General features: G+C 43.5%; 1 protein-coding gene across 6 annotated transcripts in view; it reads right to left on the bottom strand.

The window, feature by feature from the left end:
• Positions 1–15,259, bottom strand: part of Afg1l (AFG1 like ATPase) — a 164,638-nt gene that overhangs the window by 27,998 nt on the left and 121,381 nt on the right. For all 6 annotated transcript variants that reach the window (XM_034524248.2, XM_076917230.1, XM_076917232.1 and 3 more), the window contains one exon: positions 79–149. In XM_034524248.2, coding sequence (XP_034380139.1) covers positions 79–149 — 71 coding nt within the window. The remainder of the gene's footprint in view (positions 1–78; positions 150–15,259) is intronic.

Genomic DNA, 15,259 nt, shown 5'->3' with positions numbered 1-15,259 from the left:
GAACTTATTAATTGGTCAGTGGAGATTGGGCATTGTGTTCTAAATGTATTCTCTTTCAAGAGAAATTAACTTACGTACAATCATTTTGTTTCTGAGCCAGCTCATCAAACAACTTATCCACGACAGCCTCCACATCAGCCTCACTTGTGCTACAGTGAAAAGAATAATAGAATATGAAATTAATAACACTTGAAGCCAACATCAAACAGCTGCCTGAGCCTGCTTAGCTTTTTGCCCGTAAAAAAAAAAAAAAAAAGGGAGAACAGGATGTTATGCTCTAAATACAAACATTAGATTTAGAATACACTTAAAAGCAGAGAATATTAACTCTCAGGTAGACGATCCTGCCTTATTTGCATACATTGAAAGACTTCTGAGCTTCTAGATGCTTCCAGTAATGAGACGATACAGGCAGAGTAAATCCATTAATACTATGTGTACACAATGAGAAGAAAGCTCCTGGCTCTCTCTCGCATGCAAAACAAGAGCCAACAGGCAAGGCAGTCAAGCATTCAGCAAGTACCCTTTGAAATCTCCACTGAGAGGGTACACGTGAAATTAAATATTGAGCGTGGTTTTAGAACGAGAAAAACCAAGTCGAGCCACCGGCTGAGAGGATCGGGGGGCTCAGAATGAGATCACTAGCTTCCAAATACCAACTTAATTGGCACCTCAGAATCTTTATCATCTGAGCACATACAGGACAGCCTTCTGTCAGGATAAGGACAAGAACAGATCACAGTTTCTCTCAAAAGTGTCCGTGTTGGAATCCCGCCCTCAGCCCCCTCCTTCTGTGGGGCCTTCATTGCACCGGCCATGGAGTGAGGCTTGTCACCCAGTCTTTTGTATTCTAATTAGGAATCACCATATGGTTTAAGGAGCTCATATATAAAGATGTGATAGTGCTATGGCCTCTTTTCTTCTCACTTTTTTTTTTTCTTCAGAGAACGGTTGATAAATTAACAGTCAAAAGGAGAAATAACTGGTAGAAGGCCGTTCCAAAAAAAAAAAAAAAAAAAAAAAAAAAAAAACCCATCAAGTGCAAATCTAAGTTTCCTCCGATCCCACATCCAAACTTGCACAAGATGACCTGACAATATGCTTAATTTCAACACAACTCAATCTTAGCTAATTGTGGTGGTGACTGACATCCGTTCAATCTTATTGAAAACTAATCATTAAGATAAAGCTTAGACTAACAGCATCTTTCTTAGCAGGTTGCTGACATTTAACCCACAACCATGGAACTCCTCAGCTGGAGCAAACGCAGCAACTTACAGCACATCAGTGCAGTCGGCACAAAGGGGCAGTTCACCGCTGCAGGTTGCAAAAATCTCATTTGCCATGGTTGACGCCATAGGAAACGCTACCTGACTTTCCTACAGTCTTATAAGACCTTCAGATTAGGCCACATTAAAGTAACTAAAGATAATACGGAAAGAATGATTTAAAGAGACAATCACTTAAAAGACACTTTTTAAAAAAAAAAATATTTTTTTAAAATTATGCTTGCATTCCATGTGAAGGCCAGAGAAAACCTTATGAGTTAGTGCTCTCTTTCTACCCTGTGAGCCCCCAGCTTCACCTCAGGTCATAAGGCTTGTCAGGGCTTTATCAGCCCCGACAGCAAATGTAACTACATCAAGAAACTGGAAAGTCAGTGTTGATGTCACACCAACACATGGGATTCGGTAGAACAATTCCTACCATGCAGGGGAGTTATATATACATGCAATGTTCTTAAGAAGTGATGTGTATGTGCATGCTTGTGTATGTGTGTGTGTGTGTGTATGCATGTGTGTGTGTGTGTGTACAAGAGAGCGAGCATGCAAGCACACACAAGCACATCCATGTATATGCAGGTATGCAGTGCATGTGTGTGGAACCCAGAGGCTGACATCGGGTGTCTTTCTCAGTTGCTCCTTAATTAACTAGAATGACTGACCATGAACTCCAGGGCTGTCTGTCTCTGAGTCTGCCCATCCCTACCCCACCCCCCAGCACTGAGACTGCAGAAGCTTGACTCTTCTGCACCTGGCTTTTATGTGGGTGCTGGCAATCCACACTCAGGGCCTTATGCTTGCATGGCAAACACTTTACCAGTTGGGCTTTCTTCCCAACCCTGGGGAAAAAAAGGTCACACTACACAGCCCAGGCTGACCTTGAACTTGTGTTCTCCCTGCCTCACTCTAGAGTCTCTGGTTAATGATGTATGTAAAAATTACTTTACTTATTACCAGTGTATGTTGTGGGGGGCATGCGTATGCCACAGTGTGCATGTGGGGACCAAAGGACAGCTTTGCCATGTCAGTTTCGAATGGGCTCTGGGAACTGAACTCAGGACATCAGGTTTTCCCAGCAAATGCTTTTACCCAGTGAGCCATCTCATTGGTCCTAATGACATACTTGCCAAGGCACAGAGAATGGAGCAAGGAGAATGGGGACAGAGTTCATCAGGACAGAATCTGCCTACCATTACGCAGGCGCGCGCACACACACACACACACACACACACACACACACACCACATACAGAGACAACATCTCCTTTACAGCATGGTTAGTATTTCATGTTCTATTTTATTTTAGTTTTTTTTTTTTTTTTTTTGAGGGTCCTGCCTGCCATGTAGTCTAGGCTGGCCTATAACTTGCAATCCTCCTGCCTCTGTCTCCTGAGCACTACATTGTAGAACTGTACCACCACACCCAGCACAAAATTATTTTTATGTTAACATTGTCTTACAAGAATTTTATTACTGTACTGTAAACAGATACTCTGAAGTTCCAAAATAGAAAGAAAGGTACTAGTGTTAAGTGGTCCAAAACCAAAAGGATCTTATAAACGTGGCCAGTGCAGCGTGGCCAGTGCGGCGTGGCCAGTGCGGCGTGTGACCACCGCCCATCTAAGCTGACACGCACTTGGGCCAGGCCAGGCCAGGAGCCGCATCTTCATATCGCCTTAAAGCATATAGAGTGGGCGGCTAGGGCACAGTTTGCTGTGTTTAGACTTAACCAGATGGATCTGAAATACAGGCAAGCAGGAAGGGAATTCTTACCAAAAATAGATACTCTCAAATCCCTTAACAACTAACCTTTCATCTCTTTTATCTTCCTGCATTCTACTCCGACCCCAGTATTTGTATGTATGCTATCATGTATGGATGTAGGGTGTACATGCGCACACACGTGGGCCACGGGGCACAGGCGGAGGCCAGGGAACAACTCTGTGGGTCTCTTCTTCCCTTTGACCTTCACATAAATTTGGAGGATCAAAAGTAGGTCCTCCAGGGTTGTGCAGCAAATTCTTTACCCACTGAGCAATCCTGCCGGTCTGCACTCGCTTTTTAAAAGGTGAGCATTAGAAGAATAAAGAACCACCCATTTACATTAGCCTGAAAGGCCCAGGCACCTATGATGCATTTCCAAATCCAATTTAAGCAGCTTTGAGTATATCTTGCACTTGCCGCAAAAACCTTGGGAGATTTCTAAACTTTTCAGCGTGCTGCCCGAGGATCAGCAGAAGCTACCCTTCATTCAACCACTCGGCCATGGTGGGTTACACTCGACTCCCGTCTCGCCATGGGGGATCTTGGCGTTATCACATTGTTGCAGAAGAGAAGGCAGATACTCAGAATGACCTCACTTATCAAATCGGAATATGCAGAGACATAAACATTCTGTATGATAGAAAATATAAATACAGCATGGCCAAAGTGGGGGTGCTGTGATAACATGTGTATCGCAGCGTATACAAATTGATTGCATATAAAAACATCCACAGAACAACTGCCGGAGGACCCTTAAGAAGCTACATAAAAAGGTGGTTCAATTGGTAAAGAACCCGTGGTTCCTCCTTATCAAGTAACAAATGCAAGAAGAAATCATGCAGGTGTGGTGTTGCCTGCTTATAATCCCAGCCCCTGGGAGCTGGGGCTGGAAGATGGTAGTAGGGGTGGAACAGGAAACGGCCCTTGCACGATGCATCATGACAGAAAGGAAGCGACATGTTAGGATGTGGGCTTGGTTGGAAAAAGTAGATCCTAAGGTAAGGCAGTCAGTCACCTGTCCGGGTTCCCACCACCATGGTCTTCTGCTTTACCACATGCCTAGAGGCAACAGACTCAAGAAGTGTATGCAGAAGCCTCCAGGGACAGAATAGGTCATTCGTCCTTTCAATGTTCCTCTTAGGTGTGTGTCACAGCGATGTGACATCTGAGTAGCTCAGTGACTGCGCTGATGGCAACGCTGAGAGGCAGCCTGGTTTGTTGATCTGTTCCTGACGTCAGAGTTGTTGGAACAGAACCAGTCCCTAAATGTCTGTGGCGTTGGGAGCCCAGCGGCAGCTGACTATGTTCTCTATGGATCAGGAAACCAAGAGCTCAAGGTTGAACCTGGTTAGTGTATACCCTGCCCCCTGCCCACAGTGACCCACTTCTGCAGCTAGGATCTACTTCCTAAAATGTCTACAGCCTCCAACAGCGGGGAGCAAACACATGCACCTATGGAAACTTTTTAGACTTAAGCCATTCCATTCATAGGACAACGCTTACGAAATAGTAATGGCTAACTTCAGGGAGAAGGGTTCACTGTGACGCAAAAATGAAAGGAATCTAAGTAGACATCCAGTGGTGGGGAAGTTGATTAACTAGTTAGATACATTTATCACATGGACTATCAAGCAGTTCAGGATTCTGTTGCTCTTGGTTTGTTCATTTATGCATCTTACAAAGTTCGGAGAATTGCTAACTTCCTGTGGTTTCTAAAGATGCCAACGAGTGTCTAGTAACTGGCTCCAACTCTTGCTGAGGCAATGATAGAGGGTCCCTTTCACCTCCCTCTACCATTCCCCATCTTCATCGCACCACAATGTCTTCAGAAAGCCAGGGGAGGTGATCAAGAGTCACTGGCGTCTGTGGCCAGCAAGTCTAATAACAGCCTTTCCCTTTCCTTCTTCTCGAGAGAGCTGGCTATGCTCACTAAGGATGGATGACGGAGAAAAGCTTTGTTAAAATAACTACTTGTGGAAAAGGAAGTGTGTCACCAGAAGATGGCCTTGAGAGCTTAAACACCCGTGTCATTCTGAGTTAAACCTCTGTTTCCTACTTGGGTTTCCAGATGGGAGCTCTTAGAAGCAGTTCTGGCCACCATGCCTTTGCTGCACCACCATGGATTCCAACCCTCTGGAACCATGAACCCAAATAAATTCCTTCTCTATAAGTTGTCTTGGCTGTGGCATTTTATCACAGCACTGGAAAAGTACAGCAATATCAACGTTCAGTGTAGTAGATACCACTATAGTTTATACTTCAATTGGCAACTGGCAGTGAACAGGAAAGTCCATGCCTTCCACAGACTAACTACAATCCTGCAGCTCTTGATACAGTGTAATGATTATGATTTGTGAATTATAAATGGCTTCAATGTCAATACCTAGAATTCTGCAACTCTTTCTGTTGTAATGATTATGGTGTGTACATTATAACTTGCTTCAATGTAAGTTGCTTCAAACTATTTTTAGGTATGAGTAGAACATAAAATCATATATAATTGAATTAATGAAACAGTTAAGTCAGAAATATTTTCTTTTTTTCCCAGAATTTTTAAATAAAATATCATGATTATATAAATAATACGTAAAAATTACAGTTCAAAACATCTAAGATTCCCCTTACTATTTTTTTACTTTTTAAGATTTATTTTTATTTTATGAGTATGGGTGTTTTGCCTGCATGTATATTTGTGTACCACATGTGTATAGTGCCTGCAAAGACCAGAAGGGCGTCAGAGATCCTGGAACCAGAGTTACAGATGGCTGTGAGCTGCCACACAGGCACTGGGGATCGAACCCAGGTCCTTTGGAATAGCAGCCAGTGCTATCAACCACTGAGCTGTCTCTCCAGCCCTCACCCTTGGCTGTTTTTAAGCAGAAAATTTCAAGTGTACAATATTATTATAAAAACTTTAGCCCAAAGAAAAGACATTTAAATTCAAGAGAAAGAGAGAGAGAGAGAGAGAGAGAGAGAGAGAGAGAGAGAGAGAGAACATGACATTTTCCTTGGCAAGCTCGATAAGCCACGATGTGGCTTCATCATAGTTCACTTAAGAGAGACCATTACCTTAAACTAAGACTCTTTATTCAGAAATGTAACCAGACCATGCAGAAGAGAGACCCATCATTAGAGAATAAGGACCAGGATTTGCTAGGTTTGGATTAGTTAGTTGGAGTTTTGTAAGGCTTGCTTTGATTGATGTGTGTTTGTAGAATGCTGCATTTGTGGAAATGCCTGCAGAGACCAGAAGAAGGCAATGAACCCTCTGGACCTGAAATTACAGGCAGTTGTGAGCTACCCAATATGTATGCTAAGAACCAAGCTAGGGTTCTTTGGAAGGGCAGCAAGTGATCTTAAATGCTGAGACATTTCTCCAGATCTTCATAAGTGTTTTAAACAAACTTTTATGAATACATGTTATACAGGGCTTTTTTTTCTAAAGACCTTATGGTTACGTTTTATAAAGTAGGAGACCTGTGGTCAATCTCCATGACAGAGAGTTGGAAGCTCAGCCTCAGAACAGCCTAGTCAAGAGGCTTTGGGGACTGAAGAAATGGCTTAGTATCCATGGAAAACTGTGAGCATGACAGCGTACACCCAACGTCATCCCAACATTGGGGTGCTGGAGATATGAAAGCCCTTGGGGCTTGCTAACCAGCAGAATTGGTGATCTCCATGTCCAGGGAGTGGCTTGTCTGAGAAAACAAAAGATGGAGAGAGGCCAAAGAATACATCTGTCATGAACTTCTGGCCCCCATGTGCACACACACATGTACAGGTGCATCTGTACAAACATACGAACACATATCTAACCACATATCCCCTCCTCCCAAATGAGCTTAATTCTGATTTTTCTCTTGGAGCTACAAAAAAAAAAAAAAAAAAAAAAAAAAAAATGTGTGTAGCAATGAGGCAAATACCCCGGTCACTTTTATGTAGTTGCATTCCAACCATAAAGAGACGTATCCTGGAGAGGTGGAGTAGTATCAGCAGGAAGCATTGGGCCAGAAGACTGGGACTGAGGCCGATGTTGTGAATGGTCTTCCCTTCTTCGCCTGACGGGAGGGAGCAGGACAGTGCCTGCCGAGCAAGCACACGTCCCTGGTTTGATCCCCAACCCTGTGAGAATTAACTGACTTGCTTCAGTTCCCTGGAGAAAGCTGGACTCTGGGTAATGGCTCACAGAACAACATAGTTATATACTAGGCCTTTGTGTGGATGAGAGAAAAGAAAGTCTGTCTGCGGCCAATCAAAAGTTGACACAGAAGGAGCATTAGGATCACTTCTGATCTGAGGCAAAGTCACTCTTTTCTAAAGCTGTTTCCCTCCCCTGAGGGCCCAGGCAGCCAGGGCACACCACAGTCTCCTTTTCTTCTGCTCTGCCTGGCCCTGAAACCCAGCCAGGGCATCTCGTAGCTCCGGTCACCTTTGTTCCTCTCAGGAACTGTGCTCAGGGGCAGCTTTCCATCTTCTGTTGAGCAGTACCACTGTGTCTTTAAGTCAGAAAAGCCCTGGAACCAACCCCTGCTCGGTTGCCAGGAAATCTGCCACCAACCCCCACAGGAATCTTGAGTATAGTACCTGGATTAAAAGCCTGATTGCTTCGTGAGTATGAGAATCGTGGTTTGTCTTTTCTGCATTAAATCGGTAAACAGAAAAGAAAATGATCAGTCATTCCAAATTAAAAAAAAAAAAAATTTACAGCTAAAACCAGGCATTCAATGTAAAACGTAGCCTCAAAGAAACAGAACATGTCAGAAAAAGAGCTTATTATTACTGGATCATTTGAAATTCTCAACAAAAAATTCCCAAACACTTGGAGGTTTCTGGAAGAGGGTCACACATGAATTTAAATGGAAATTCATTTCTTCAAGAATCTCCCACTTCATTAGGATTGACTCAAGGGGACGGAATGCTAACCACACTTTGCTCCTTTGTCCCTTTCAAAAATCAACAGCTTGTTAAGGTATCAACAAGTAGACTGGAGCTGGCTTTCCTCGGGGCCTCACTCTGAGCTCTCTGTGCCAGAGAGCCAAAGTGGATCTGACAGAGATTTCTCCTTCCTCTTGGGGTGCGCTGCCAAACTCTGCTGGCAGAGTCTTCGCCCGCTGCCGGTTCCTTGTGCATTCATGCTGTATGGCTCTTTGTCCTCATACAAACATAATCTGGGGCTGAGGCAGGTCTAAAATTAAGTTGGTTTATACTTGCCTTAATATAAAACAGGCTTGGTCGAGTTTCAAATCCTGTAGGTGTGTTTTACATAACGGAATCAGCTGTCCAGATGGAGCGGGAGCCTACCATTTATCTCCTCAATCATCCACAGGCTTAATTGACTGTTCCGAGATGCATTTCAATCTGCACTTTCCCACCCTTCTCAGTCACCTGCTGAATAACCTACCTGGGTCCATTAATCCTGACCTGCATATAATGCACAAAGTGGGATCTCTTCTCAAGTTTCCGAGCGTCACCCCTCTCCTCTCCATAGAAAACACGTCTACTGGTTCTCTATGTTACTTTTCCCTGAGAGAAGTCAGTAGCTTAATATGCGAAACTTCAGTTTGATACATTTTTTTTTTAATTTCCTTGTTGTATAATTTCAGAAAGGCAAAAGGAACAAAAAGTTTAAAAAAATCAATAAAGATAAAAGACCAGTTGAATAATGAGAAAAAAAGTCAGGCGAGTTTTAAGAGCTTTTTTTTTTTTAAGTCTATATATGTAACTAAGGACCTGGGACTTGTGCCAGATCATTTTTTCTTATACTAGAGAGTGACTTTCAGGGCAAACTGTGATCTATCTGAAGATGAAAGAAACAAGCAGACAGGAAACCTGAGCTGGGCATCATTGCTCACGCCTGTGATCCCATGAGATGGGAAGCTGACACAGGAGGATTGCGTAAGTTCAAAGGCAGCTTGGACTACATAGCAAGTTCTGGACTGAGGAAGACCCTCTTAAAAACAGGGTAGGGGACGATAATGTTAAGAAGACTGAAAAATTGTATGCACGTGACCTGCTCACACCGTGTACATTTACAGGCCACTATCTACATCCGGGTACTTCTGTCAGTGTGGTTAAGCTGGGAATGCCGGACCAGCTTTCTTCTGTGACAGCAAGCCTAAATGTCCTGTGGTATGAGATCGTCAGATGCGGCTCAATAAAGAGGGAAAGAGCTACCCAAGCTACGGCTGCTCGGGAAGTCTGCACAGGGCTTCTACTTTGCTGTGCCATTTGCTAGGTGGTATTTCAAACAGTGTCATGCACTTCGTATTGATTTCCTGTTCAGTAGAACGAATTACTTTGAATTAATGTGTGATTAATTACTACTTAAGTGTACATCCAAATTATGTCAAACAGAAAACTTCTATGGTTTTAACAGCTAAAAACTTGAAAAACACTATGTGTGATTATGTTCTTCAGGATATAAAGCAGGAAGCCGCTGTCTGCAGTATACAGCTGTATGTTTGTGTCAGCAGGAAGGAGGGAAAGAAATGGTGTTATTATCAAATAAAATGGACTATAAGATAATAAAATGAGTCTTTCTAATCTGAAAGTCTAGATTTCGGCCTAGGTGTGCTCGGTCATAGACTTCACACAAACATCACAGAGCAAGAACAAAAAAACAGCTCTAAAATCGGAGACACTTCTCAGCATTTTCAATAAGGAATGTTTAACCTGTCTGACGAATAGCGGCAAACTAAAAAATGGGTTAACCTGGATGAAATATACAAACTACTGAAACAGACCCGAGAAAGGAATGTGGAAGAAAAAGGGGTCCTTCCAAACTAGTTCTGTGAGACCAGCATCGCCTGCTATCAAAACCAGACTAAAATATGTCCAGAAAAGAAAACCAATGAGGAATATCTCTCCTGACTATAAGCAGAAGAGTCCCCAGTGAAGCACGGGCAAGCCTAACCAAGCTTAACTATCCTAGTAAGAGCCGGAAATGCATCTCACCAAATCTAACATCACAAAAAATCCTCAACAAACCGAGAAAAGAACATGATTGACTAACTGGTAAGAGACATCTATGAAAACCCAGAACGGCAGCATTAAGTAATGGCCAAATTGAAGTCATCCGACATGGCTTATCGTCTCTCATCTCTTCTCAGTACTGCACTAGAAGGAAAGTTAGACAAGAAAAATAAATAAAAGATGTCCAGCTTGCTTGGAAACAACATCATCTTGTATTTAGAAAATTCTAAGTCCTCGACTAAGAATCTCATAAACCAGTTCAGCAAGATCAATATGAAAAAAACTTGTTGTATTTTATAATAGCAATAAAGATACTGAAAACAAAATTGGGGGGAAATTTTATTTATATGGCATAAAAAAAAGAATAAACTACTACCATAAACGGAAGAACTATAAAGCATGTTATACACTGGAAAGTACAAAGCAAGCCCTGTCCGAAGAGATTAAAGACCAAAATAAATAGGCTTGTCTAACTGTGACATCCACTGTGAGGTTCAAAATACAAGTACCAACATCTGGGACAAGTACCTGATTTATGATTGTGGGGTGTGGTGAAGGGGTCCCAAGATGTCCCAGACACCTTCCAAACCAAGAAGTATCAACCTTCCAGGCAGGGGCTACATCTTTGCCAAAGTTTGGCTAGAGAGACGGTTCAGTTATTAAGAACCCATACTCTTGCAGAGGACCTGAGTTGGGTGGTCAGCACCCACATGAGGCAGCTCACAACGGCCTCTAACACTAACCACAATGCTCTGGCCTCTGCAGACACCACCCTCGTATGCACACACCCACACGCAGGATACACACATACACATAATTTATAATCAAAATTAATCGGCTGGCAAGATGGCTTAGTGCTTAAGAGCACAGGCTGCTCTTAAAGGAGGCCCAGATTCAGTAACCAGGACCCACATGGTGGCTTACAACCATCGGCAACCCCAGTTCCAGGGGATCAGACCCCCTTTCTAGACTCTAAGAACAGGCACATGATACAGGCACATGGAGGCAAAACACCCAAACATTTTTAAAATTAATTAGTTTAACTAAAATTTTGGTCTAAAAAAAATGATGCCAAGGTTTTAGGTGTGGGAAGGAAGAAGAGCAATGAAGCCGAGAGACATTATCGCTGGTGTGGACCTCGCGGCCGAGGGGTGAGCAGCGATGTGGACCTTGCGGCCGAGGGGTGAGCAGCGATGTGGACCTTGCAGCTGAGGGGTGAGCAGCAGTCACTGTGCTGAGGCGGGTGGGAGAGTGCGTGCTCCATCCTTTCTTTCCAGAAATTTCTTCCTTAAACAGAGTTCTGGCCTTAGCGCCCTGGGGAGCTTTTTGTGCCACCTGGTTGTGGCTCTGTAAGAACTGGAATTCAAAGATACAGCCGCCAAAATGATTCTCTTCTTGGAAGAGGTGTTTCTGGAGAGGAAATCTGAGAATGGCTGTGAGAAGGAGCTTTCACTAAGAAGTATTTAAGAAGAAACTGATTTTTGAAATCTGTTCAAAGGATGGATGTGTGAGATACATACATTCATATACATATACATGCGCACCAAGTGAGAACTGATGATTATTGGTCATGTCTAAAGTATTCTAAGTCATATTTTCTTCATTTTTAGGAGGTTCCACAGTCCCCGCACACCTGCAGTTAAGACAGCCATGAAACCCTAGACCACTAACAGTGGTTTCACAAGGATGCTGCAGTAATGTCTCAGTGGTGACATGTCTGGGAGATGAAAGCCAACTGAAATAAAAGTTCTCAACCCTGGTAAGCGGCCTGTTGAGACAGACTTCTGGAGGATTTTATTCTCCTATACACTGAGCTGAGGTGCTGAAAAAGCAAGGCCTTCACTCTCCCCAAGATTGAACTGGATGAGACAGTGTTACCCATGAGACAAAGGCAGACACGCTTCCTTCTGGCTGGAAAATGACAGGTTCCACACAGGCTCAGAGCTCCTCTCCTGTCACAGGACTCAAGGCCTGTTCTGGAATCATTCAGGCCTTGGGAAAACTCCCTCCCACCCCAGGGGACCGGGGCACAAGGAAGGAAAGACATATCATAATACTCAGGCTGTTCTCTGTACCAGACTAATAAAATCCTGTCTTTCTGACCGAGATGTCTGGCTTCTTCTGCCAAGATCCATAAAATATTAGGAGGCAATCTGTGAACTCAGAGGCAGAGACATAAAAATCCCAGGTCTGTGGAATCTCAGAGTTGTTTTGTTTTGCATTTCCCTGATGATTAAGGGCGCTGAACATTTCTTTAAGTGTTTCTTGGCCATTAGAGATTCCTCTGTTGCAAACTCTGCTTAGCTCTCTCTGTACCCCATTTTTCATTGTGTTTTGTGGGTTGTTGGTATCTGACTTCTTGAATTCTTTATATATTTTGGATATTAGTCCTCTGTTAAATGTAGGGTTGATAAAATTCTTTTTCTAATCTGTAGGCTGCTGTTTTGTACTGACAGTGTCCTTTGCCTTACAGAAGCTTTTCAGTTTTACGAGGTCCCATTTATTATTTGTTGATCTTAGTGCCTGAGCTATGGGTGTTATATTCAGGAAGTTGTCTCCTATACCAATAAGTTCAAGGCTATTCCCCAATTCCTCGTCTATTAGATTCTGTGTATCCAGTTTTATGTTGAGGTCTTTGCTCCACTTGGACTTGAGTTTTGTGCAGAGTGATAAATATGGATCTATTTTCATTCTTCTACATGTAGACATCCAGTTGGACCAGCACCATTTGTTGAAGATGCTCTGTCTTTTCCATTGTATAGTTTGGGTTTCTTTGTCAAAACCCAAGTGTCCATTGGTGTGTGAGTTTATTTCTGGGTATTCGATTCGATTCTATTAATCAATTTGTCTGTTTCTATACTGATACCATCCAGTTTTTATTGCTCTGTGGTACATCCTGAAGTCAGGGATGGGGATACCTCCTGGCTTAGTTAGGATTTCTATTGCCATGAATAGACACTATGACCAAGGCAACTCTTATAAAGGGCACCATTTAATTGGGGCTGGCTCACAGGTTCAGAATTCAGTCCATTATCATCAAGGTGGGAGGGAACATGGCAGTGTCCAGGTAGACACAGTTCTGGAGAAGGAACTGAGAGTTCTGCATCTTGATTCAAAAGCAGTCAGGAGAAGACTGGCTTCCAGGCAGCTGGGAGGAGGGTCTCAAAGGCCACCCTCACAATGACACACTTGCTCCAACAGGGCCATACCCCTAACAATGCCACTCCTTATGAGCCAAGCTGGGCAGACTCCAAAGTCTACATCTCCATGTCTGATCTCCAACTCCTTTCAACTTTGATGACTTCAACACAGTTCTTTCTCCTGGTGTTGTTCCACTCCCTGTTAGCAGCTTTCCTCAGCAGATATCCTATGGCTCTGGTTATTCCATTGTCTGGGGTCCACACATGATCTTCTGGGATCCTCCAAAGGGCTGGTGTCATTTCTCCAGCTCTGCCCTCTGGAGCACTCTAGGCTCTGGTTGACTCTATTCCACTGCTGCTGTTCTTGGCGATCATCCCATGGTACAGGCATCTCCAATACACTGGGGTCTCCGCTGCAACTAGGCTTCACCAATAGCCTCTCATAGGCTCTCTTCATGGTGCCAAGCCTCAACTTCTTTGCGTGACCCCTTCAGTCCCGGGTCACTAACTGCAACTGAGGCTGTACCTTCACCAATGGCCTTTCATGGCCTCTCACAGTACCAAGCCTCAGCTATCCTCCATGACCCCTTCATGTTTTAAAACCAGTACCACCTGGGTGATTCTTAAACATTACCAAGTCCAGGTGCAGCATGAGGTAAAACCTTGACTATCTCTGGAACACAGCTTCTTTGTGCTCTCAGAAAACATTTCCCAGAAGATTTCATCTCTGTGGTGCTGGTCTCTTCTTAATCACTGCTGATTTCTTAGCTCCAGCTAACCAGCATCAACTGTCCCGGGAGTCCCGTCTATTCTTGACTCTAAAGCCAGAGCCACATGGCTGAAGCTGCCAAGTTCTGCTGCTTGCTGGGGCTGGAACATGCTTCCTTATTACCCCTTAAATTATCACCAGATTTCTGTCTTCCAACTCCGTCCCTAGCTAAGCTTGGTTGTCCTAGAACTTGCTCTGCAGACTGCTCTTGAACTCAGAGATCTGCTTGGCTTTGTCTCCAGAATGATGGGATTAAAGGTGTATACCACCTTACCTGGGCCTAAACTTTTCATGGCCACTATGCCTCAAGACCGGATCCCAGGTGCTGCAGTCTCTTTCTGGATTGTAGTTCATTCTGGATATAGTCAAGTTGATTACTGAGAAGTCATCACAGCTCCAGAAGTTTTTTATTATACAGGATTGTTTTAGCTACCTAGATTTTTTGTTGTTGTTTTTTCTATATGAAGTTCAGAATTGTTCTTTCAAGGTCTGTAAAGGACATTCATCAAAAGGGCTAAGGTAAAAAAATTCAGGTGACAGCACATGCTGGTGAGGACGTGGAACAAGGGGAACACTCCTCCATTGCTGGTGGGAGTGCGAACACGGATAACCACTCTGGAAATCAATTTATTATTTTCACAGAAAATCAAGAATAGTTCTACCTCAAGACCAGCTATACCTCTCCTGGGCTTATACCCAAAAAGATGCTCCACAATCCTACAAAGACACTTGCTCAACTATATTCATAGCAACTTTATTCATAATAGCCAGAAAATGGAAACAACCCAGATGTCCCTCAACCAAAGAATGAATACAGAAAATGTGGCTCATTTACACAATGGAATAGTATTCAGCGATTAAAAAAAAGGACACCATGAATTTTGCAGACAAATGGATGGAACTAGAAAATATCATCTTGAGTGAGGTAACCCAGACCCAAAAGGATAAGCATGGTATATATTCACACTTATAAGTGAATAATAGCTATAAAGTACAGGATAACCACACTACAATCCACAGACCCAAAGAAGCCAAATAACAAGGAGGGCCCAGAGAGGACGCTTGAATCTTTCTCAGAGGGGGAAATAATATAGATATTGGAGGTGGAGGAAGGGGAGGGAACTGGATGGGAGACAGTATGGAGGGGGGAGCAGGGAGTTGAAATCAGACATAAGGAGATCGGAGGGGAGAGACAAGAGAAATCATCAGTGGGCAGGTGGGGGGCATTTCTAGGAGGTGCCAAAGACCTGGGTGGAAGGAGGTCTATGGGGGTGACTTTAGCCGAGACTCTTAGCAGTGGGAGATATGGTGCCCAAGTGGTCACTGCCTGTG

This window comes from Arvicanthis niloticus, chromosome 20 (assembly GCF_011762505.2).
Source record: "Arvicanthis niloticus isolate mArvNil1 chromosome 20, mArvNil1.pat.X, whole genome shotgun sequence".
NCBI lineage: Eukaryota > Metazoa > Chordata > Mammalia > Rodentia > Muridae > Arvicanthis > Arvicanthis niloticus.
Note: the sequence above shows the minus strand (reverse complement) of the source record. Positions and strands in the feature narration are given on the sequence as shown.